General features: G+C 50.4%; 1 protein-coding gene across 4 annotated transcripts; it reads left to right on the top strand.

Annotated features, from left to right (window-relative positions):
• Positions 1 to 4: 4 nt before the first annotated feature.
• On the top strand, positions 5 to 21,331 carry GGT7 (gamma-glutamyltransferase 7). Of its 4 annotated transcripts, XM_066978395.1 has the most exons (17): positions 105 to 245; positions 614 to 3,806; positions 4,067 to 4,171; positions 4,286 to 4,512; positions 5,337 to 5,488; positions 6,278 to 6,392; positions 6,939 to 7,006; positions 7,647 to 7,720; positions 8,131 to 8,324; positions 10,652 to 10,739; positions 11,439 to 11,566; positions 12,992 to 13,080; positions 13,799 to 13,951; positions 14,701 to 14,818; positions 16,980 to 17,117; positions 17,837 to 17,936; positions 19,601 to 21,331. In XM_066978395.1, the coding sequence occupies exons 4-17, from the start codon at positions 4,345 to 4,347 to the stop codon at positions 19,762 to 19,764; spliced, it is 1,749 nt and encodes a 582-aa protein (XP_066834496.1). In that variant the 5' UTR covers positions 105 to 245; positions 614 to 3,806; positions 4,067 to 4,171; positions 4,286 to 4,344; the 3' UTR covers positions 19,765 to 21,331. The 4 variants fall into 4 exon arrangements, with proteins under 4 accessions (XP_047904903.2, XP_066834494.1, XP_066834495.1 ...); XM_066978393.1 differs by having other exon boundaries at positions 102 to 3,806; XM_048048946.2 differs by lacking the exons at positions 614 to 3,806; positions 4,067 to 4,171 and having other exon boundaries at positions 5 to 245.
• Positions 21,332 to 21,499: the final 168 nt, after the last annotated feature.

Raw genomic sequence — 21,499 nt, 5'->3', positions numbered from 1 at the left:
GCCCCTTCCGGCGGCGCGGGCGGCGGAGCCGGGCGGGATGGCGGCGCCGGGGGGCGCGGCGGGGCCGGCGGCCGAGGCGGAGGCGGCGGGGGGCCGGCAGCGCGCCCTGGGCGCCTACTCGCCCGTCGACTACATGAGCATCACCAGCTTCCCCCGCCTGCCCGAGGAGGAGGCGGGCGGCGCGGCCGAGGGCGGCCTCCGCGCCCGGAAGGAGGAGGACGCGTTCCTGGGCGAGCAGGACACGGGTGAGGGGCGGCGGCCCGGCCCCGCATGCTCCCGGCCCCGCGGCGCCCCCTGCCCCTCCCCGGGCCCCGGCGCCCCCCGCGCCGTGCGGGCGAGCCGGGGCCGCCAGGTCAACCCGTCCCCCGCCCGGTCCCTCGCGGCCTCCCCGGGGTTGCTGCCGGGAGGGGACGGGGCCCCACGCTGCTGCCGGCTCCCCGTGTTCCTCGCCGGCGGAACCGTGGCAGCGAGCTCCGGGCAGCACGGCCCGCGCCGAGCCACGGCTACCCCGCTGCCGTGGGGGCTGCCGCACGTTGTCACCTCGCTGCCCGGGCAGAGCGTATCGGCGTGGGGGATCTCATCAAATCACAGCTCTGTGTCATTCATTTTACAGTTCGCTTCCACATTTCAGCCTTTCCCACTGCAAACATCTGATGTTGGTCATCCTGTCTGCCTCGGCCATGTGCTCCAGGGGGGCTGAGTAGTACCTTCTTGGCCTTGATGCTGTACACAGTAAGCAGGAGCTTGCTGGGCTCCCACATCCTTATTTTTCCCAGTCCTTGCAGAGCCCCTCATTTGTCTTGCTGGGACATGCCTAGAATAGCAGGCACTGGAACTGACCTGGAAGTTGGTATTAGCAGCAGATACAAGGACTTTGGCAAAGAGCTAGCACTCCTTCCTGCCAGATGCATGATTTTAATAAAGCCAGGTGTACCTTTTATCCTTGAGAAAACCTTTTGCCTGTTTTTATTTTATTGCTTTCTTGTAAATAGTCCAGAGTAATTTTTTCTTCTCTATGTCATGTTTCCACAAGCAGCATAGACCTTCGCTGCATAAGATTACCCGATACTCCACCACAAGCCCTAAGCTCTTCTCTGTGTAGCACCACTGGCTGCAGTTCACTGCCACTGGTTTCATTAGTCCCAGGGCCTGCTCCTGCTCTGACCCATTTGCTGAGGGAGCAGGATTTGGGGTCTGAGGAGCGACAACTGCTCACAAGTTGCTCCGCAGCCAAGTGCATGCAGCTCCTGGACTGCTCGATAACCTGCAGGTGGATGTCGGCGCCACTCGCACCGTGTCCTAGGCCTCATCTCACTGTGACCACCAAGTCGTTTTCATTGTCTGTTCTCATCCCATCCCTCCCAGTACTCCCCTGTGACTGGACCCTGCAAGGTGAAGTTGCCGTGGGCAGTATGGCAGGAGTAGCACGAGATCTCTTGTTTTGCATGTGGGGCATGAGCAGAGGTTTTTGTGGTTTGGGCTATGCAGGGGTCCTGCCAGGTGCGAGTCTCCACTCTGGGCATTTGGTGTCCCCAGGTGCCACCTGGAAGAACTGCATTTCCTGTGCTGCCATGTGGAGTCTTGCACTCGTCTGACATCGTGTATGTGTTGCAAAAGCCATTCATGCTTCTTCATGCCACATCATCTGCCAAACCCATAGGGGACGTAATCCAGACCTTTGGTTTCTGCCACACAGACGGTCTCACTAACAGGGGTGTCCCCTGTTGTGCTCTTGGTCATGGGGAGAACCACCCCAAAGGACTGCAGAGTGCCATGCTGCAGTGCCCACTGGGGCGTGCAAACAGCTCTGGCCTCTGCTGTCCCCACCGCAGCATGTCCTGAGCCAAAGTGGTCCTGTGTCCCCACAGTGCCGGTTCCCACAAGAAAACAGGCCTCCTCCACAGCTCCACTGGAAGCCAAGTAGGGTTTGATGGCTTCTCTTGCAAGGGAGAAGGGGGAACAGTGGTGCTGGGACAGGCACCTGCACGTTGGCCGCGCAGGATGCTTCTTGCCCTCTGTGCTCCAGACCAGCCCCCTCCTTCCAAATCATGGCCACGCTGTCCACATGTATGGTGGTTTTACCTTGGTAGGCAGCTGAACTCCACCACAACCATTCTCTCACCCCCTCAGAAGAGGAGGGGAAGAAGAAAAGGAAAGAAACAACTCATGGGTTGAGATAAGGATAATTGAATTAAAGGAAAAATAATTATTAAGGGAAAATTATTATTAATTAAATAATTTAACTAAAGGGAAAAGGGAAAGGGGAAAAGGGAAAAAAAAAAAAAAGGCCGTGTGGAAGTGCAGAGGAAAGAAATTCCTCTCTACTTCCCACCAACGAGCAATGCTTGACCACGTCCTTGCAGCAGGGCCATTGTTTGGGAGGACACGTTTTCACAACAGGAGCCCACCCCTCCCCTCTTCTTCCTTTTTCCACCTTTTATCGCTGAGTGTGACCCCATATGGCATGGAATATCCCTTTGGTTGGTTTAGGCCAGCTGCCCTGGTGACGTTCCTTCCTCACCTTGCCCACCCCCAGCCCGCTGGCTCTGGGGGTTAGCGGGAGTCCTGATGCGGTGCCAGCACTGCTCAGCAGCAGACACAACGCTGGGGTGATACCACTGCTGTTTTAGCTACAAGTGCAGAGCACAGCGCTGTGTGGGCTGCTGCAGGGGAAGTTAGCTCCTTCCCAGCCAGACCCAGTACACCACGCAGCACCCGTGGCCACACAGAGTGAGCTGCCCAAGGCCCTGTGGGATGCCTGTGGCTGTGCATGACACTCCTTGCCAGGGCATCTCTGCCACCCCCACCAGGGACGCCCCAGCCCTTTGCCCTCAGCTGGGTCCCCCTGCCCACACGCTGCAGCTCCACATGCTCACACCAGACGTGCCAGTTCTGTGGCCTTCCCAGCCCTGCTCCTGGGTCCCTGCGGTGTGAAGGGGATTCATCTCACTCCAAGGGGATTCCCTGGCTGTGGGGACTTACTCCTGGTCACAGCGCTACTGAAGTTAGAGCTGCCACCCCCCTGCGTGATCCCAGGGACCTGCCTGGGGCTGAGCATGGCCCTGGGGCACTGTCACAGAAGGACAGGGTGGCAGCCCCCAGGGAGGTGCTGCTGACAGAGGAGGCAGAGGTGCAGCAGGGCTGTGGGGTTTTTTGCTTGCTTGTCACCAAATCCAGAAATGTCTCCAGAATAGAACAGCCCCAGGACGGGCACACGACCCTGCCACCACCACCACCGCCCCTCGGATGTCTGCTGAGCGAGCGATGAGCTGGCCTGTAGGGACCCCTCAGCCTTCACCTCCCCAGCCAAAGTTCCAGGTTTGTGCCCCAAACTCCTGCTAGGCCCCAGCAGCTCATGGTCCCCCAGGCCAGGCCAGCCCCACTGCGGACTGGTGGGGAGCAGTCCTGAGCACCTTGCCCTTGCTGCTGGGTGCTCCTCTTCCTGCCCTGCTTGTCTTTGGGGAGCCCCAGGACCTCCTGGCTGCCCTTAGCCGATCGGGGCCGTGTGGTGCCCATCAGGGATGGGCCCATCCGTGCTGTCTGGGTGTGCTCAACAGGCCTCCTCCCCACCTCAAAGGCAGTAGCTGATCCGGGCAGAGAGTCAGGGCATGTTTTGGACCTTTTGGTCACCCTGAGACTTGCTTGCTGCCTGGCTAAATCTCTTTCCCATTGCATTCACCACCTCGGGGCTGGGCATTCAGCACGCAGGTGGATCTCACAGGGGACCTCGTCAGCCAGAGGAAGGAATTCAAGCAGAGCCTGTCCAGCAGCCAGGCCTGGAGGACCCGCTGAGGTCCAATTTGCAGGTTTGCTCTTCTCTGCCCCCACTTCGTCATGCTTCAGTGGATGTTTCCTGTGCCTGGGCCTCTGTTTTGCTCAGATGCTCAAGCATAGCTCCAAATAAGGCTGCTGCTGTTTCAAATCTGAATTTCCTCTTCTTCAGTCCTGATGCATTTCTGAGACCTGTTTGCAAGTCAGCCATCCAAATGGGCCCATCCCTGGAAGCTGATGAACAGACTAAAATGGAGAAAAATTCTGGTTTTTTTTTTTTTCTCTTAATCTCCAGGGAAGTCATCTTGGAATAGGTAGAGCTAAAGGAAGGAAACAATAAAACAGCCCAGAGCAGCATCTGAGCCAGAAAGTCTATTGAGAGCTAGTATCAATAGGGAAGGTAATAGCCTTGTTGGACGCAGCTCCATGTAATGTTAGTGCTGGGTAAACACTGCAACAGGAGCCCTGTGTTGCTCAATACCTAACCCTTGTTTTCTCCCTGCTGCTCACAAAGACCCAGACTCCTTCCTGAAGTCTGCACGTCTCCAGCGCCTGCCCTCGTCCTCCTCGGAGATGGGCAGCCAGGACGTGTCCCCTCTGCGGGAGACCAGCAAGGACCCGTTCTCCGGAGACTGCAGCTGCCGGCAGGACGGGCTGACCGTCATCATCACTGCCTGCCTCACCTTCGCCACAGGGGTCACAGTGGCCTTGATCATGCAGATCTATTTTGGGGACCCTCAGGTAAGATGAAACTGGCTTTGCAGCATGCTGTGGGCTTTGGCTCTGAAAACAGGAGAGGTTCCCTCATCTCCCTCCTTGCCAGTGGTTTAGCCCTGGTAGGTGTCAGTGAGACCCTAGGTGCTGAGTCCCTCTCTCAGCAATTCTTTCCTAAATTAATAGAATCGTAGAATACCCCGAGTTGTCTGAAAGCTTTTTCGTGTTGCTTTTTTTAGGAGCTGGGGGCGATTGGTGGTGTCAGACTGAGGTCTGAGCTCCTGCACCGTGCTGGGGCAGCTGTGCCCGGCAGGTCTGGGGGTGATGTGGGGGCAGCAGGCAGCCCCACTGGTGTGTCTCCAGCCATAGTCAGAGCCAGATGTCAATGCTTTTCAAGAGCTGCTCTTAGAACAGCAGGACGTAATGTCTGTGCATCTCCACTTGCAGAGTTTTAGGGATCCATATGTCAGGGCCCATCTCTGGAAGGATCTGTGCAGGGGAATTGCTGAAATCACAGCTGACCCCTCTGCAAAACCCTCCCATGGAGCAGTGCTCCTCTGCAGAGCAAAGGCAGCGTGGTCGTGGGGTCATGCCATCCTCAGGAAAAATAGACTGCAGAACTTTTTCAACTGTAGCCTCAGGGGCATCCAATCATCATGGTCATCTTCTCCACCTCGTGCCCAGCAGGGCAGACCTGGCTGCAAATCCAGAATGGGAGCTTTGCATTTTTTTGATTATTTGCTTTCTTACCGGAATTCAAAATGCGGCTGTTGGGAGTGGAGCAGCTTGGCCCTGTGGCTACCTGGCCGAAGCGGGTTGAGAGCCTGGTACAACCGTCTCCTCTCCGGCAGATCTTCCAGCATGGTGCCGTGGTGACGGACGCTGCCCACTGCACAGCCCTGGGCATCAAGGTGCTCAACAAGCAGGGCTCCTCGGTGGATGCAGCCATCGCCTCAGCCCTCTGCGCGGGAATAGTGAACCCCCACACGTCGGGCATCGGCGGGTAGGTGGTGACCACTGCCATCTGCGGGTGGGCTCAAGCATGTTGGTTCCCCATGTGTGCTCCTGTCCTGCCAAGCTACAGCCTGCAGGACTGGGACTCTGGCATCAGGCAGTGGACGTGTCCACGTCTGCACAGGGACATTGACCTTCCCCCAGGCTGCAGCCACTGAAAGGGCCCAACGTGGCAGCAAGGGACAGAGCACCCTGTGAGGGAAATTCTGTGCCTACGGTAGCAGCTGCCAGGACAGTCCCAGCCGCAGGCTTGAGAGAGTTGAAAAGTGACAGTGGGTGACTGAGCCCCTGTGCGGGATGCCAGCAGCTCACAGCACCCAGGGTCAGTCCCAGCACCTGCAGAGATCGAGCACTTCCCTCTGTAAACTCTGCTTTTAGCAGGAGCCCAAGGCCTGATTCCAGCCGGCCCCGACTCCCCTCCTGCTCCTGGTACATCCCTGGGCTGGTAACCCCATGGGCCCAGTGCACTTGGCTTCACGGGAGGTCCCGGGAACATTGCATAAAACCACCCGATAGCTCCTCCAAGCTGGGCAGGAGGTTGCTTCGTTGTAAGCAAAGCACCTGCTTTGTTGCAAAACAGCTAGTATTAGAAAGAAAATCCCACACAGTCCCAGCCCAGCAGTGGAACAGAGCCAGTGGCTCTCTGGCCAGGCTGTCAGGGACTGACCCAGCCTTGCTGCAGGCTCAGTCAGCTCAAACCCACGCTTTGTGCTGGCTTTATGGCAGCGGCTGCAGCCGGGACAGACGGTGCCGTGCCATGACCCCGCTTTTGCCGCAGGGGTGGGGTGATGCTGGTCCACGACATCCGGAAGAACCGGAGCCAGGTGATCGACTTCCGTGAGGTGGCTCCCCTGGGCATCCCGCTGGAAGGGGACCTGCAGAAGGACACCAAGGTGAGGAGCCCTCCCTCAGGGCCAGAGCTGGCTGCTGTTCCCAGCTGTGCTCTCCCAACAGCTCCTGGGCCCAGTGGGAGATGCCCAGGGAAGTGGCTGGAGACCTCTTCCACCATGAGACGTCCATGCCCTGCAGCCATGGGGAGCCTGGGGAAACACTCCTTCATCATCCCTGGAATGCCTGGAGTGTGTAGGGCTTGAGGAGCAAGGAGGTCCGTTGGGGTGAGGGCGGGGAATAAGGCATCTCCCTCCAGCAGGGGGGAGCTGGGAGAACAGAAGTTCCAGGAGGGAGCAAGGTCCTGTGTCATTCTGCTGGGTTATTTCTCCTGACCAAGTTGGGCTGACACTGGGATTGAAGTTTCCTCTTTCCTTCCAAGGACTTATTCCCTAATTTAGTGTCTTGCTACAGACCCCTTCCCCTCTCCTAAAGGCCATGCAAACACCTTCCATGTGAGCATGAATTGCAGCTCCTTGACTTGCAGCTGGGGACCATGTCCTCACAGGAAGGAGACTCTACTCTTCTTTTTCGTCCTTCCTTTTCTACAGCCGGGTCTGCTGGTGGGGGTGCCAGGCATGATACAAGGCATGCACCAGGCTCACCAGTTGCATGGGAGGTAAGCCCTCTGCCCTGCACAGGCTGTGCCCCATGGTCCCCGGGGAGCTGGGAGTATGCAGCCCCTCACCATCAGACTGTGCCCTCAGCCACCAGTCAAAAACATTAGTAAGCGGGTAGTTGTAGGCTTGTGTTGAAAAGTACCTTCATGTTTTGGTGCTTTATTTAACAAAAGAAATAAATCAGCTTGGTCAGATTTTCTGCAAAGTGAAATTCTGGCAAATGTTTTCTAAAAAGACAGTTAATGTTATCTTAGAAATATGTGCAGAATATTTTCATGCATTTTCATACATTTTTCAGCTCTCTCTTTAGCTAGACACTGAGAAATGTGGTTGTCCTTGTTGCCCTACTGGGACAGAAAAAGGGAGAGTCTGAATAACTGCTCAGGAATGTGAGCTTTTGCTCCAGAGATGCCCATTTCCCCATCCTTGCATTGTCATTTCCTCTGGGGCACAACATGGATCACTGTGATGATCCTGCTGAAAAGAAACAACAAAGCTCAGTGCTCATTTTGGCCACAACTGGCCCTGCAGCCCGGTGTGCTGAGAGCCCCCATATGCAGAGGCCAGCCTCTGCCCGCTCCCCCGGCTGTGCCACGCAACTCCAAGGCACGCGGCTCCTCCTCTGCTCTCCTTTGGCAGGCTCCCCTGGTCAAAGCTGCTGGGCCTCGTGGCTGCTGTCGCCCAGGACGGGTTTAATGTCACACATGACTTGGGTGAGCACATGCTGGGGAGTCAAGGTGGCTGCTCAGCGCAGAGGAAGCCACCACAAGGTTGCCAGGCTGTTGGCAGGGCTTGAGAGGGAGTAGGTGGTGTGCATGGGGAATCAGAGCTCTTTGGAACTGGAAATGGGTGGTGGGAGGTGAGCAAGTCAAAGCAGGGGTCTACAAGAGGGGAGTGTGGTGACAGCTAACCTGGAGCCCTTCCCCAGGGTTGGTGGGGAGGTGGTGGGGTTTCTTTGGGTTTCCTTCCTAGCTGCAGTGGGGATACAATCCACCCCCCTGTGGTCTGGCTCGCTGGTTTGGAAATGGCAAGAGGCAGCAGCAAGTCCCCAGGTCCCCTGCATGTCCATGCATCCTGGGGTTTCTGGATGTCCTTCCCCTGCCCCTCCCCTTCTCACCCACAGCCAAAGCTCTGACTGAACTGAAGGACCTGAACTACTCTGACAAATTCCGGGAGATCTTCCTGCCAGACGGCCAGCCTTTGCTGCCTGGCATGTTTGTGAGGCGCCTGGACCTCGCAGCCATCTTGGAGCTGGTGGGAACAGAAGGGGCATCAGCCTTCTACAGCGGCAACTTGACCCAGGAGATCATCTCTGAGGTGAGACACATCTGTCCTTGTCTCTGCTGAAGGCCACGGCACAGTACAGCCTGGGATGGGAATGCCACCTGCTGCATCACCTCTTTAAGCTGGGACAACACCTGGAGATAAGCTGTAGCCAGCTGTCAGCACAGCAGTGGGGACAAATGCACGCAGCTTCCTTTTTCTCTCCTGTCCTTGTCCCTGCAGCGGTGTAAGTGACACACAGATCGTTTCTACAGTCTACAGAAAAGAAACCCGTGCCTTCCTCTATAACCAGGGCAGACTGTTTTTTTTGAAGGCAAAAAAAAACCTCTCCCCACCCCAGCTGTGTTAAGGCAGTGTTCGTGACAGCTCCTCACTCCTTATTGGAGAGGTGCACCACTGGTGAGAAGAAAATTGTTGTCGTTAATGGGACTGTGAGTTACAGGCTCTGGGAGGATGATTTGAAAACAAAACTGTGAGCTTTGTGGGTGGAGGATCAGACAGTCTTGGTTCCACTTAGGTTTGCCCAAGTTTAACTCCTGTTGCTGGAGGTGCTCTAGAAAAGAAGGCAACAACAAGGAATTATTCCAGTAAAACAAACAAACAAACAAAAAAACTACTGTGGCCAGAGGGGGAGTGGTGATGAATATTTATGAGCATACTAAAACAATTTTTATGTAAGTTATACTGGAAATCTACTTTATACCTGTGTAGCTGCAGTCAGAGTGGTTAGTGGGACCATTTTCCCCTGCCATCATGGTTCGGGTGATGCTCCTTCAACACGTTGTCAGTAATCTGGGCTGGGCTTATTCAGCTCAAGCCTTAGACATGTGAGCTCTGTGTTAGGAAGCCTTTTCCTATGGTTCACATGGACCATAGCAGAGGTGGAGAACAATGAACAGAAGTCCCAAGCTTGTGGTGCACCTCCATAGCCTGACCCTGCTTTATCACTCCGCTCCCCTGATCTGAGGGCTGCTGCAGGGAAACGCAAGCTCTCCATGGAGGAGCAAGGCCCAGGGTTGCAACACAAAGGACCTTAGCAGGCTCTGGATCAAGTGTGCTAGTCCAGCTTCAGTTGCAGAGCGAAGTGCTGGCTTCCCACATCAGCTTCACAATGTTTATTGTTTCAGCAAAGGAAGGGGTGGTAAAACTCCGAAACACCCTGCCCTTTGTTTCTGTCATGAGCTGGGAAGGCACTGGTGCAGAAAAGTGCTATCCAGGGAATTTGAGATGGTGTCTGCAGTGTGTGGCTGAATGGGTTTTCTGTCCTTTCTGCGCCCTCTGACTCCACCTGCCCCATGCCCTGCTGCTTCGCCCCAGCTCTCCTTTGGCCGAGCTCCAGGAGCTCCTGGCACAGGCAGCTGCCTGCTGATCTCAGCCGCTGAGAGCAACATGGCTGGCTCTCTAGGATCGCCTTAGGAAGGGAACAGGCACTCCACAGAGGAGCTACAATTTCTTTTGCAGTTTTGGGGTGGTTTGACATGCTGACCCCTCTAGATACGCACTACTTTAGCTTTCCTGCTTCAGTGATTCCACCACTTCTGCTGGAGAAGTTTTCCTGCCAAGTTAGGTGTTTCTGGGTGGAAATCCAGAGGACTCACCCTAGCAGAACCTCTTAACAGCCTGCATGGCTTCTCTTGGGAGAAAGACAAGAGGTGGCCCATGAGCACAGTACCACCTGTATAGTGACTGTGTTACTTGTGTCAGGGGATTTTAAGGCCAACAGAGTGATGGTCCATTTCCATCACGATTCAACCATAGGGGACCTGCAGTGGAGGGAATTACCCACCTTTACTGCATACATGAGAATGACCAAAACCAGTTATGTTCTATCTCTGGGAAAGTATTACAGAAAGACCAAGGGTACATCAATATTTCTATCACCTGAAATAATTAAAAATAGGGTGGGAATTGAGGGCTAAAGGTTTCTTGTGATAGGCATCTGCTGCACCCAGGGTCCTTCCTGGAAGTAGTCAAATGCTTCATAACCTTTAACATACACATCCTTGCCACCTGGGGCGGGGGGGGGTGGGCAGGAGAAGGCTGCAAAGCAGTGCAAGTCCCCATCCTCATGGGTAGGCAGAACTTCTTCAGCACAGGTAGAGTGAGCTCAGCGGGTGAGCTTTTGGAGGTGAGCTGCAGAGCTCCCAGAGGTAGTGAATGATGAGCCAAGCCACCAAGGCCATGAAAACACAGATTTTTCAAGGGATCCTGAAAAAACTAGCACCTGGATTGCACTGGAAGTGCTCAGGAATCTCACTGGTATTTAACAACATGGTGATTGCTCACACAGGCCAGCATGAGGAATGCAGAAAGCCTTGCCCCAGCTTTCTCAGCACGCGCTGCCTTGTTCTCCCACTCAGGTGCACAACTACGGCGGAGTCTTGGTGGAGGAAGACTTCAGCAATTACAGCGTTATAGTGGAGAATCCTGTCCACACGGTATATCGAGGTAAACGCTGCTGCCTGACCCACTGCAGTTAAAAGTTTGCTTCATCTGGCAGGAGGTGACAGTGTCTGTAACAGCATCTGCAGAAAAGCCCACCTGGGAGATTCCTTCTGTTGCCTACTGAGCCTGATGCATCTGAGGAGGTTCAGGAGGTTTCTAGCACTTTCAAATGGGCCTGTTTTTTTCCTTGGTAGTGACCCATTGTGTTTTGATAGAGTTTTACTATGTAAAGATGCAACATGGTCACACATTGATACAATATCTAGATGTAGCTGGACCACACACTACTGTCTACATCTGAAGATGACTCCCAAAGTTGATCTACAAAGGAGAAAAGCTTGTTTTATGCAAAAAGTTTTTAAAATGTCATACTCTTATAGAAATCCCTGTATTCACTCTCCTTACAGCTGTAACATTGCAAACCCATTTCATCTCCACTCAGCCATCCTGAAGTCCAGAAACCACTCAGCCAACCAACAAGAATTGAATTTCAGATGTAAAGAAACATCCCTCTCTGGACTTCCTTTATGCATCTTAAAGAAACAGAAAGACACAACAGGAATATTTTAGGAAACACTTTTTAATTATCTCCCCAAATCTGAAAAGGCTTCGCCGTCCCCAAGAACACTACCTTATGGGAAAGAATTATCACTGAACAGTGTCTAAAAATGGAACTTCATTTCTCTCTTCTTCCCTTCACAGGTCATCTTGTTTTGACTCCTCCACCTCCACATGCAGGTCCTGCACTGATCACAGCACTGAACATCCTTGAGGGCTTTAACATCTCAAGTCGAGCATCCAGGGGGAATATCTTGCACTGGATGGCAGAGGTAAGAGGAGGTTCAACATCTGTCTGAATTTGTTAGGCTGCTGGAGAATAATTCATTTATTCCTTGGTTGTACAAAAATGTTTGTAGGTAATTCCCAGAGGAGAATGAGCAAATAGACTGCTAAAGTGTAAATCTGAGCTGTGCTGCTGCCTCAGGTAGTTGCAGATCCTGGAACCTCCTGCTCAGTTGAGCTCTTTCTGCCTAAAGCAGACCTTTTACAGAAGACCAGACTATGGCTTTTGCCCACTTCTTATATGTGATTGTCTCTGCAGAATGACCCCAGAGCAACCGAGGGCATCCCACCAATTTCTTCCACATATTATGCTACAGAGGCTTTTGTAGGAGACAGGACAGTGGGTGCAGGGAAGTTTTGCCTTAGCAAAAATACAGCAACTGGAGGTGTTACATGCAGCTAGAACTGTGAAGAGGCAGAGAAGGTCGACTCTGCAAAATTACTTTTGAGCACTCTTTAGGGAGCTTTAAATGAATCTGCTTGTTCTGCACTTGCACTGGGCCAAGAGTTTCACCCACTAGTTATCATGTTGCAGGTGAGGAGTAGCAACGTCCAGATAAAGGGCAGTCACTTCAGAACATGTGTAACCTTGATTACTCAGGATTGCAAGGCTGATCACATGGCTACGATTCAGTGCTAGATCAACACCAAATCGTCCAGCCTTGGGACAGCCATGACCAAGATGTCTTTAACCTGTGCCCTTGGGTTGGACATGTGCTCTGGATGTTTCAAGGGAGATCTTCCGTGGCCACCAAGCTGCTTGTACACCCCCCCTATGCTGTGGTGGCCAGGAGGCTCATAGAAACACCACCTTGCCCAGAAGTTAATCATGTTCTGAACTGTACATCAGAAGATAAATTACAGCATTTCAGGAAAGGCTGTTTGTGAATGGTGCATATTAAAATGGAAAGGAACTGTCTCGAAACTTTAATTAAAATGGCATGACCTGAAAACTGAAAGTCTAGTGCCATCCCAGAGGCAATGGCAAGCCCAGGACCCACTGTCCCACTGGGATTCAGTGTGATCTCTGCTGTTGTGGAGGCCACTCAGGAATAGAAATAGAAAGAAAGTGGCATCCTGGTAACCCCATCTGCCAGCTGGCAATACAGCTGAACCACCGAGCTGGGTTAAGCCAACTGGACAACCTCACCTGGGAGGTGGAACATATACAAACACCGCCTGATACAGTCGGCTTCCTCAGCATACAGTTTGCCATGAAAATCTGATGCCCCTTGGTCCCCATACCCATGTGGCAGCCCTTTTCACTGAAGTGGACATTTGAGTTCATAGGGTTTAGCCAACATGCTGGAAGAGCAGGTACCTCCTCTTTGGGGTATCAAAGATGGTATTTCCTGGTCCACCTAAATGATGCTATGTCTTTCTTTCTTTCTTTCTTTGTGTGTTCAACTTAGACCTTAAAAGTAGCCCTGAGTCAAGCTAGCAACTTGGGAGACCCATCTGATGATGTGTCTGTCACTCATGCTGCAGAAGGCATGCTGAGGTAGGTCGGAGGCTGATGGGCACATTGATAGTTGCAAGATGTCTGATCTGGATATCATTCGGGGATTTGCTCTTTTCAATGCACAGGGAGACCTGAGGTTTTTCTGCCTCTGTTTTACTGAGGAAAGGTCAGTCCTTGTGTGTCCAGCCTAGGGCTCACTTTCCCACCAGGATCACAGCTGGTACCACAGGTCTCTGGAGATGAACCATCAAATGTCCTCACACAGAGGTTTCCTGGAGACAGTTTGATCTTGAGGGTTCCTCCCACTTTCTGAGCCCTCTAACTATTCCTTCTCAGGAGGTCAGACAAACTGTCTCTGCAGCACATCCAATGATGCAGGAGAGGCCAGCCTCAGGACTTCAGCCCAGCCTCCTACCTCAGAGCCAGGTTTAGCCATGGTTGGTGGCCAGTGCTGGATCTGTCTCACCCTCCTCTGCACTCAGAGGACCAGCACTCTGCCAGTGGTGACACCTCATGACTATCAGTGGGTGAGTTCGTGCCCACAGATAGAGCCTGGGAGGTTCATGGTGTTCCCTCGTTTTGTGGGCTGAGCCATCTCATTTCCTTCCATCAGATGAACCAGAGGAGCTCCCTGTCCTTAGGACCAGCCTCCTTAGAGAAGCACAGCCCTTAGCTATGTAGATATACCCCCACCAAGAGATGTTAAACATTCTAAGCTCATTGCCTTCTTATCCCTTTCACTCCCTCATTGCTGAAGTAAATCAGAAGCTAACTCCTTGCGCCAGCTGATTAACGACTCCCAGTCCTTCTCGTCTGATTTCCGCCTGCCGCACTTCTCTGTGGAGAGCGGACCTGCTGCCAGCCAGGTTCTTGTCATGGGGCCTGATGACTTCATTGTTGTGGCTGTAAGGTAAAGGAGTTGCTTCTCTCCGCAATATGCTCAGAGGGTGGGAGTGGCGAGAATAAAGCAGGTTCAGCAGGACAGGATGGAGCCATACCTGAAGCTCTTTCACAGGGGGTGGGAGGCTTCCCCCCCAAAACAAACCTAGCCTAGAGCTGCAGCTTCCAGCCTGTTGGGTCAGCCCATGGTCTGCCCATCAGAGAGCCTCAAAAGGTAGTGAGAGAGATTGTGCTTTTCTAGACAAGATTTGTGGTCACAAAAGAAATTTTGAATTGATCCTTAAAGTAAAAACAGCATTCCCAAGCCCCCAGCCCTCATGGGGCTGCTCTGTCCCAGTTAGTCCTGCAACAAGAAGAATGGGGAAGATGGGATGGAGATATGTGGGCTGTGAAGGCTTTGAGGTACTGCTCTGCCCTGTGCAACCCTACTAACTCTGCCCATAGCCCTTGTGTTCCTGGTTTGGCCTGAGTCTGCTCCCTAGAGAGGTGATGAATTCAGCAGCATGGAGACAGACTCATCATCTAGAGGAGAATCCTTCAGTACAAGGAGGGTCTGGCCCACCATCACCCATGTGGTCACTGTGCCTGCTCCTAAATACGTGGAGACTCCTGCTGTGCACATCTTACCGGCTGTAAAAAAAACGTAGAACATTCTCTGTCAAGCCAAGATGGTAGAAAAAAATGGAGGACTGAAAGCCTCAAGGTGTACAATGAATCACTGAGAGGAATATTATGAGATTTCTTCTTGTTTCTTTTCAGTTCTTTGAATCGTCCCTTTGGTAGTGGAATAATAACACCTTCTGGAATCCTCCTGAACAGCCAGATGTTGGACTTCTCCTGGCAAAACAAAACAATGAACCACTCCATTCCCAGGCTGGTAATGAACAACATGACAATTTTTTTTGAGTTGTCTGCACAATTTTTATTATTTTTTTTCTCATCTCCACAATGGTGAGGCTATTTGGTGCCTTATTAATAACTTAGGAGCTTTCTATAGACAGTTCTCTCTATCTTTTTATTATACAAGCCGCTGAAACAGAGTAAGCAGAAGGCTTTGTGTGTATCAGTTATCACTATAATGCAATGTTATCAAACAGCATAGTGCAGCTGCATGTCTCAGACACCTATTTTTGTGCCTGAAGACTGGAGGATAGCCAATGTCGCTCTGGTCTCCAAAAAGGGCAAGAAGGAGGATCCGGGAAACTACAGACCAGTCAGTCTCACCTCTGTCCCTGGAAAGGGAACAGCTTGTTCTGGAGGCCATCTTCAAGCAATTGGAGGAGAAGAAGGTTATGAGGAGTAGTCAGCATGGATTCACCAAGGGGAAATCCTGCTCGACCAACCTCATTGCCTTCTATGACGGCATCACCAGCTGGGTAGATGGGGGGAGAGCAGTGGATGTCATCTACCTTGACTTCATCAAGGCTTTTGATACTGTCTCCCACGATATCCTGCTAGCAAAGCTGAGAAAGTGTGGGATAGAGGAGTGGACAGTAAGGAGTGGGTTGAGAACCGGCTGACTGGCCGAGCTCAGAGGGTGGTGATCGGCGGCACAGAGTCTGGCTGGAGACTTGTGACTAGTGGTGTTCCCCAGGGGTCGGTGCTGGGTCCGGTCTTGTTCAACATCTTCATCGACAACCTTGATGAGGGAATAGCGTCTGCCCTCAGCAAGTACGCCGATGACACAAAGCTGGGAGGAGTGGCCGACACGCCAGAAGGCTGTGCTGCCGTTCAGCGAGACCTGGACAGGCTGGAGAGCTGGGCAGGAGGAAACCAAATGAGGTTTAAAAGAGCACGGGTAGAGTCCTGCACCTGGGAAGGAACAACCACATGTATCAGTACAGGCTGGGGGATGACCTGCTGGAGAGGAGCTCTGCGGAGAAGGACCTGGGGGTCCTGGTGGGCGACAGGTTGGCCGTGAGCCAGCAGTGTGCCCTGGTGGCCAAGAAGGCCAATGGGATCCTGGCGCGCATTAAAAGGAGCGTGGCCAGCAGGTCAAGGGAGGTGATCCTCCCCCTCTACTCTGCCCTGGTCAGGCCTCACCTGGAGTACTGTGTCCAGTTCTGGGCTCCCCGCTACAAAAAAGACGGGGATCTCCTGGAAAGAGTCCAGTGGAGGGCCACAAAGATGATACGGGGCCTGGAGCATCTTCCCTATGAGGAAAGGCTGAGAGACCTGGGTCTGTTCAGCCTGGAGAAAAGAAGACTGAGAGGGGATCTCATCAATGTGTATAAATACCTGAGGTGTGGGAGACAGAGGGATTTGGCCAACCTCTTTTCAGTGGTGTGTGGGGACAGGACAAGGGGCAATGGCCACAAAATGGATCACAGGAAGTTCCGCACCAACATGCGAAAGAACTTCTTCACAGTGAGGGTGATGGAGCACTGGGACAGGCTGCCCAGGGAGGTTGTGGAGTCTCCTTTTCTGGGGATATTCAAGGCCCATCTGGACTCCTACCTGGGCAGCCTGCTCTAGGGAACCTGCTTTGGCAGGGTGGGGTTGGAGTTGATGATCTCCCTAGGTCCCTTCCAACCCCTAAAATTCTGTGATTCTGTGATTTTTCCTGAAGCCCAAATGCACTTTAGAGCAACTGTCCTTTGGGAACTTGAATTAAGAATTCTTTTCATGAACTCCTGCTCTGCAGGTTTAACAGTAATAGACAGAAGAAGAAAAATCTTCAGTTCTTGGAAACAAAAAATTACAGACCAGTACTGTTATCTTCCAGTGCTGCCTTGTTGATTCTTCTTTCTGTGTATTGCAAAACTGTCCCACTTTGCTGAGTCGATACTTTAGGAGTGGGTGAATGGCTCTGTATGTCCTCTGTAAAACTTCTTTGAGAGCCATGGCAAGAAATGGGCTGGATCCTGTTAACATCGGAGGGCATTGTCATAGTAGCGACAATGGCAGCCTTATCAAACTAGAGAGGTGTATTTGCTGGCTCAGACAGAAAGAGTAAGAAGTTAACTTGCACAACTTGAACACCAGCAAAGCCTTTGTCTGCTTGCTGAAATTTTTTGGTGTGTCTTCCTCATCTGCAGCAAAATCTCATTCAGCCTCGGAAACGGCCCCTGTCTTTCTTGTTGCCCACCATCGTGAGACCATCTGAGGGGATGTGCGGGACATACCTGTGTCTGGGAGCTAACAACGGGGACAAAGCCTTGAGCGGCATCGTTCAGGTCAGTGCTGTGTCAGGGTGGCCTCTCCCTCAAGCAGCTGCTGGGCTCAACGCCAAAGGAGGGTCTCCTCCTGCGGTGCACATTTTCCATCCTAATGTCCTAGTCTGTGTAGCTCTGGTAGCTCTTTACCCTATGAAAAGCTCTTTTTAGTGCACTCCAGACTAAATTCCTCCCTGCTCAGCACTCACTACAATTTGGGGAGCTCCTCGTAATTTATTATTTGTAATTGGGTGAAGTACTTGCCAGTAGCATGACTGTATGCGCAACAGCACTGGATTATTAAAAAGAAAGTTGGCTCCCATTTTCCTTACCTCTTGAAAAGCATAATTCAGGGCAAAATTAAAGCCAAACATTGTTTCCGATTGTGTTGTTAGGAGAAGTAACATACTGATCTTATGGCTGTAACAAATAGATTTTTAGAGATTGTCAAGTTCCAGACATATAACTCTCCTAATTTAGCAGTAACTATGTGACAAAATGCCCATGCAATCCTGAAGAGGTACCATTTTTCTATCAACGATACACGGGCTGCATTTCAAGGTTCTCTTTGTGTGTGTGAAAACCTGCATTAGTTCATGCAGTTTGGCAAGCAGTTCAAATTCTTCTTTGACTGCTGCAACTGCAGATGTTGGAGCCACCTATTAGGGAGATGCTCAAGAAGTTCACTTCTCCTACTCTCATTACTTTTTTACTATTGAGGATCTTTCATTCTCTCACAGGTTTTGGTAAATGTTTTAGCACTTAACAAGAATCTGAGTGAAAGTTTGTCACTTGGTCGACTTCACCCACAGCTTCAGTCCAACACCTTGCAGGTTGACAGTGAGTATGAATGCTGGGTGTGGTACGGTCTAGAGGTCTGGCATGTTCAGGAGAGTAGCACCATTTCCATAGCACACTGCTGTGGAAGTGCAACAGCCCAGTGCACAGCTCCCCATGTTGCAGGATCCCTGTTGGGCGCAGCAGGTTTGGGGTCAGACAAAATTAGTAACCTAGCTTCATCAAAATTTGGAGCCCTTGCTGAGCCATGCTGTTGTCTTGGGAACAGTCCCTGGCCCCTCCAACACCACCTGTTCCAACTCTTTTGGATGCTTCTCACCAACCCTCCCTCTGTCCCAACCCACCTCCGAGCAGCAGCCTTGTCCTTTCTTGAAAACCTTTTGTGTGATCTGATATTACATCACTGCATATATCCAGATAAGCATGATTGTAACCACATCTTCACCCAGACAGGTTATGAAAGCTAGCAGATCTTCACACACTTTATTACCACTGCCATAAATGCTTTTCTGTCACTTTCCAGTCTGTCTCTCTAACTCCAGCAGCTGGGAAGAAGACAAGGCTTAGAACAAGGCTTTTAGGCTGACAGTACTGGAAATCCAGCATCAACACTGACACGCTGGAGACTGTACTGCCAGCTCTAGTCCTTGTTATTGCAAGTCTTGGTCTATTTGGTGTTTTTCATAAAGCCCCATATCTTAGCACAGAGAGCCATAAATGATTTTTTGTTCTTATTTCACACAAAATAGCCAAATTTTCTAGGCCTTCTCATTTCAGAGGAAAATCTAATAATGCCTGTCAGGTGTGACCCACAGGCTTGAAAACTAGAAAGTAATTAAAACAAATCCAAAACTTCAAAAGGCCCTAATTTGTAGGTTTGGACATTTGGAATCAACAAGGTATATGTATGGGATTTTTGTGTGCCTGTTGGACTTCTCCAGCTGCATCCCCTGTTTTGTATCCTCAGGCACTTCTATTCATATGAAAATTGCAAAACACCAACTAAACAAAATAAAAGCAGAAGAGCGAACAGCCTAAGTTAGGCTGGAAGATTAAGAATTACATAAAGGGGAGGTTGGAAAGCTTATCACATTCTAATTTACAAAGTTGGTCATTTGGCAACTTGGTTTACTGTCATTTGTTTTGAGTTGCTTTGTATCTTACTTTGATTAATGCCATTAATATTATTTTAAATTGAGCTCTTCAGAGCAGGGACTGCCCTTAGTTCTGTATACATAATAATTAGGATCATAGAATCATAGAACGGTTTGGGTTGGAAGGGACCTAAAAGACCATCCAGTTCCAACTCCCCTGCCATGGGCACGGACATCTCCCTCTAGATCAGGTTGCTCAGTGCCTTGTCCAACCTAGTCTTGAACACCTCCAGGGATGGGGCATCCACAACTTCCCTGAGCACTCTGTGCCAACAACGTATTTTTCCGCTTTTTCAACGAAGAGGGTCTTCCATGTGTTTGACTGATCTTCAGGATCTTCTCATTTCCTCCCCTGCGCAGAACACTGTCCAAACTCTGAGCAGCCTTTGCTGCTGAGAGCATGCTCAGGGCGGTGAATGCTGGTCCTCCTCGGCCACTCAGCTCACACTGTCTGGGACACCTGAAAGCACCACAGGCTGTTTTGTAGACAGAGCTTTGTATCAAAGGCAATGGTGGTTTCACTTACAAACCCCTCTTTTAAAATCCCTACAGGTGAATTTCCTGAAGAAGATATTGAATGTCTTGTAGCCAGGGGCCATGAAGTGGATAAAGTCAAGGTGATCTCCCTAGTTCATGGGGCCAGGAGAACCAACAGTTTCATCATTGGCCTGAAGGATCCCAGGAGCGTGGATGCTGCCGGAGCCACAATATTATAGCACCTCCCAAACAACATACTCACTGAACAAGGCTTTAGAGAGATCAACCCAAGTGATGTGCATGTTCTGAAATGGCTGCCTCCTTCTCTCCAGAGTGACACCACTGCATACACACACATATATCTACACTGCTGAGTAAACTTTCTGCATTCCCTACCCAGGATGACACAGGGGGGATTAGTGGTGCCAACATACATCTCTCTGTTTTTTTCTTTCTTTAAAAAAATATTTGAAATGTAAGCAGTCCGGTCGTTGTTATAGGAATGAAGGGAGGACACTTTTCTTTTGGCAGCATCTTATCATTAATTTCAGTCTTTTCAGAAGCCCGATTCTAACCAACATCTTAATTTTAATGAGCAGGAACATTAGCAAAGAAAACAATGACAGGAAAAAACAGCTGCTGATAATACTGTAAACTTCATCTCCGTTTCTTTCCCAAGTTCATTCTTTGCCTGTTGTGTAAGTCAATAATTAATGCAGCCTAATGTAGTGTTTGTAGGTGCCTGTATCTGGAATATCAGGGAGTCCTTTAATGTTCTGTATGGGCCAGCTGATTTTTACTAGCATGCAGCCTCCTATGTTAGTTCCTTTTCTTACATCACTGCATACCTTGAATTTTTTGAGTAAATATTTTGAATCAAGTAGCTGTGCATACTCACTGGAAGACCAGTTTTGAACAAGTCTGCCTCTTTATTGGCGTAGACCAGCAATTCACTGCTTTTGTTCCCAGAACAGCTGCCCCACCACACGTTTTGTAAACGGAGCAATGGTTTTCAACTTTTTACGACTTGTGGACCCCCCAGTAGTTTTCTTACATTAGTCCAGCCTCCTCCGTAGTGAATTTATGCTTAGTGGTAATGGGCTTACTTTGCTTAGATACTTTCTGGAGATATCTTTGAAATACTACACATACTTATAAAAATTCACAGACCACGGACTGAAAACCACATGGAAACAGATTAGGTGGATTCAAGGCTTTCCTTACACTGCCTTATCTCAGTCTGCTTTGAAAGCCTGAGTTGTATAATCCCTACAGAGAAGCTTGGGATTTTCTGCTTGCTAAATTCAGGCCTGTAGTTCAGCTCAGGTGGCTGTTAGAAAAGCTGAAGAGAATGACAGAAAAGGTACAATACAAAGCAAAAACTACTGAGATATTTTTCTGTACACAGCATGAAATACAGAATATAAGAATACTTCTGCATTTCTTGACTTAAAAAAATGAAAAAAGCACCACATCTGTTCACTGCACCGTTTCATTCAATCTATGTTTGTACATTTCCTCCCATTATTTTATTTTATTTTATTTTATTTTATTTTATTTTATTTTATTTTATTTTATTTTATTTTATTTTATTTTATTTTATTTTATTTTATTTTATTTTATTTTATTTTATTTTATTTTATTTTATTTTATTGTTTGTTTGTTTTTACGAGAAAGTTAGATAGAGCCACCTGGCACTAAAAAAATCTGGAATTTGATCGTTTTCTGAAGTCTAAATTGTGATGATTTCCTTCATGGTGCAAACATGTCTATGGCCATTGTACTTATTATACATGTATGTCTGTTTGTTGTTGCCTTGGTCTGTCATTTGACGCACGTTAGCCCAACCGTCTTTCTGAGGGAGCCTCTCAGACACCAACTTGTTTGTAATGCACCTCCCTCACACAAGCTGCCATTTAGCACAGGGCATGTGTGGGTTGCTTTGAGGTGGTCAGGAAGCTACCATAGATAATT

This window comes from Anser cygnoides, chromosome 16 (genome assembly GCF_040182565.1).
Source record: "Anser cygnoides isolate HZ-2024a breed goose chromosome 16, Taihu_goose_T2T_genome, whole genome shotgun sequence".
NCBI classification, from domain to species: domain Eukaryota; kingdom Metazoa; phylum Chordata; class Aves; order Anseriformes; family Anatidae; genus Anser; species Anser cygnoides.
Note: the sequence above shows the minus strand (reverse complement) of the source record. Positions and strands in the feature narration are given on the sequence as shown.

What these genes read in the sequence shown, in the direction of transcription:
- GGT7 (XM_048048946.2), top strand. Translation starts at nt 38, where the DNA reads ATGGCGGCGCCGGGGGGCGCGGCGGGGCCGGCGGCCGAGGCGGAGGCG. An exon ending in TCTATTTTGGGGACCCTCAG is followed by an intron (nt 4,513 to 5,336) that starts GTAAGATGAAAC and finishes CCTCTCCGGCAG; the next exon opens with ATCTTCCAGCATGGTGCCGT. An exon ending in TAATGTCACACATGACTTGG is followed by an intron (nt 7,721 to 8,130) that starts GTGAGCACATGC and finishes TCTCACCCACAG; the next exon opens with CCAAAGCTCTGACTGAACTG.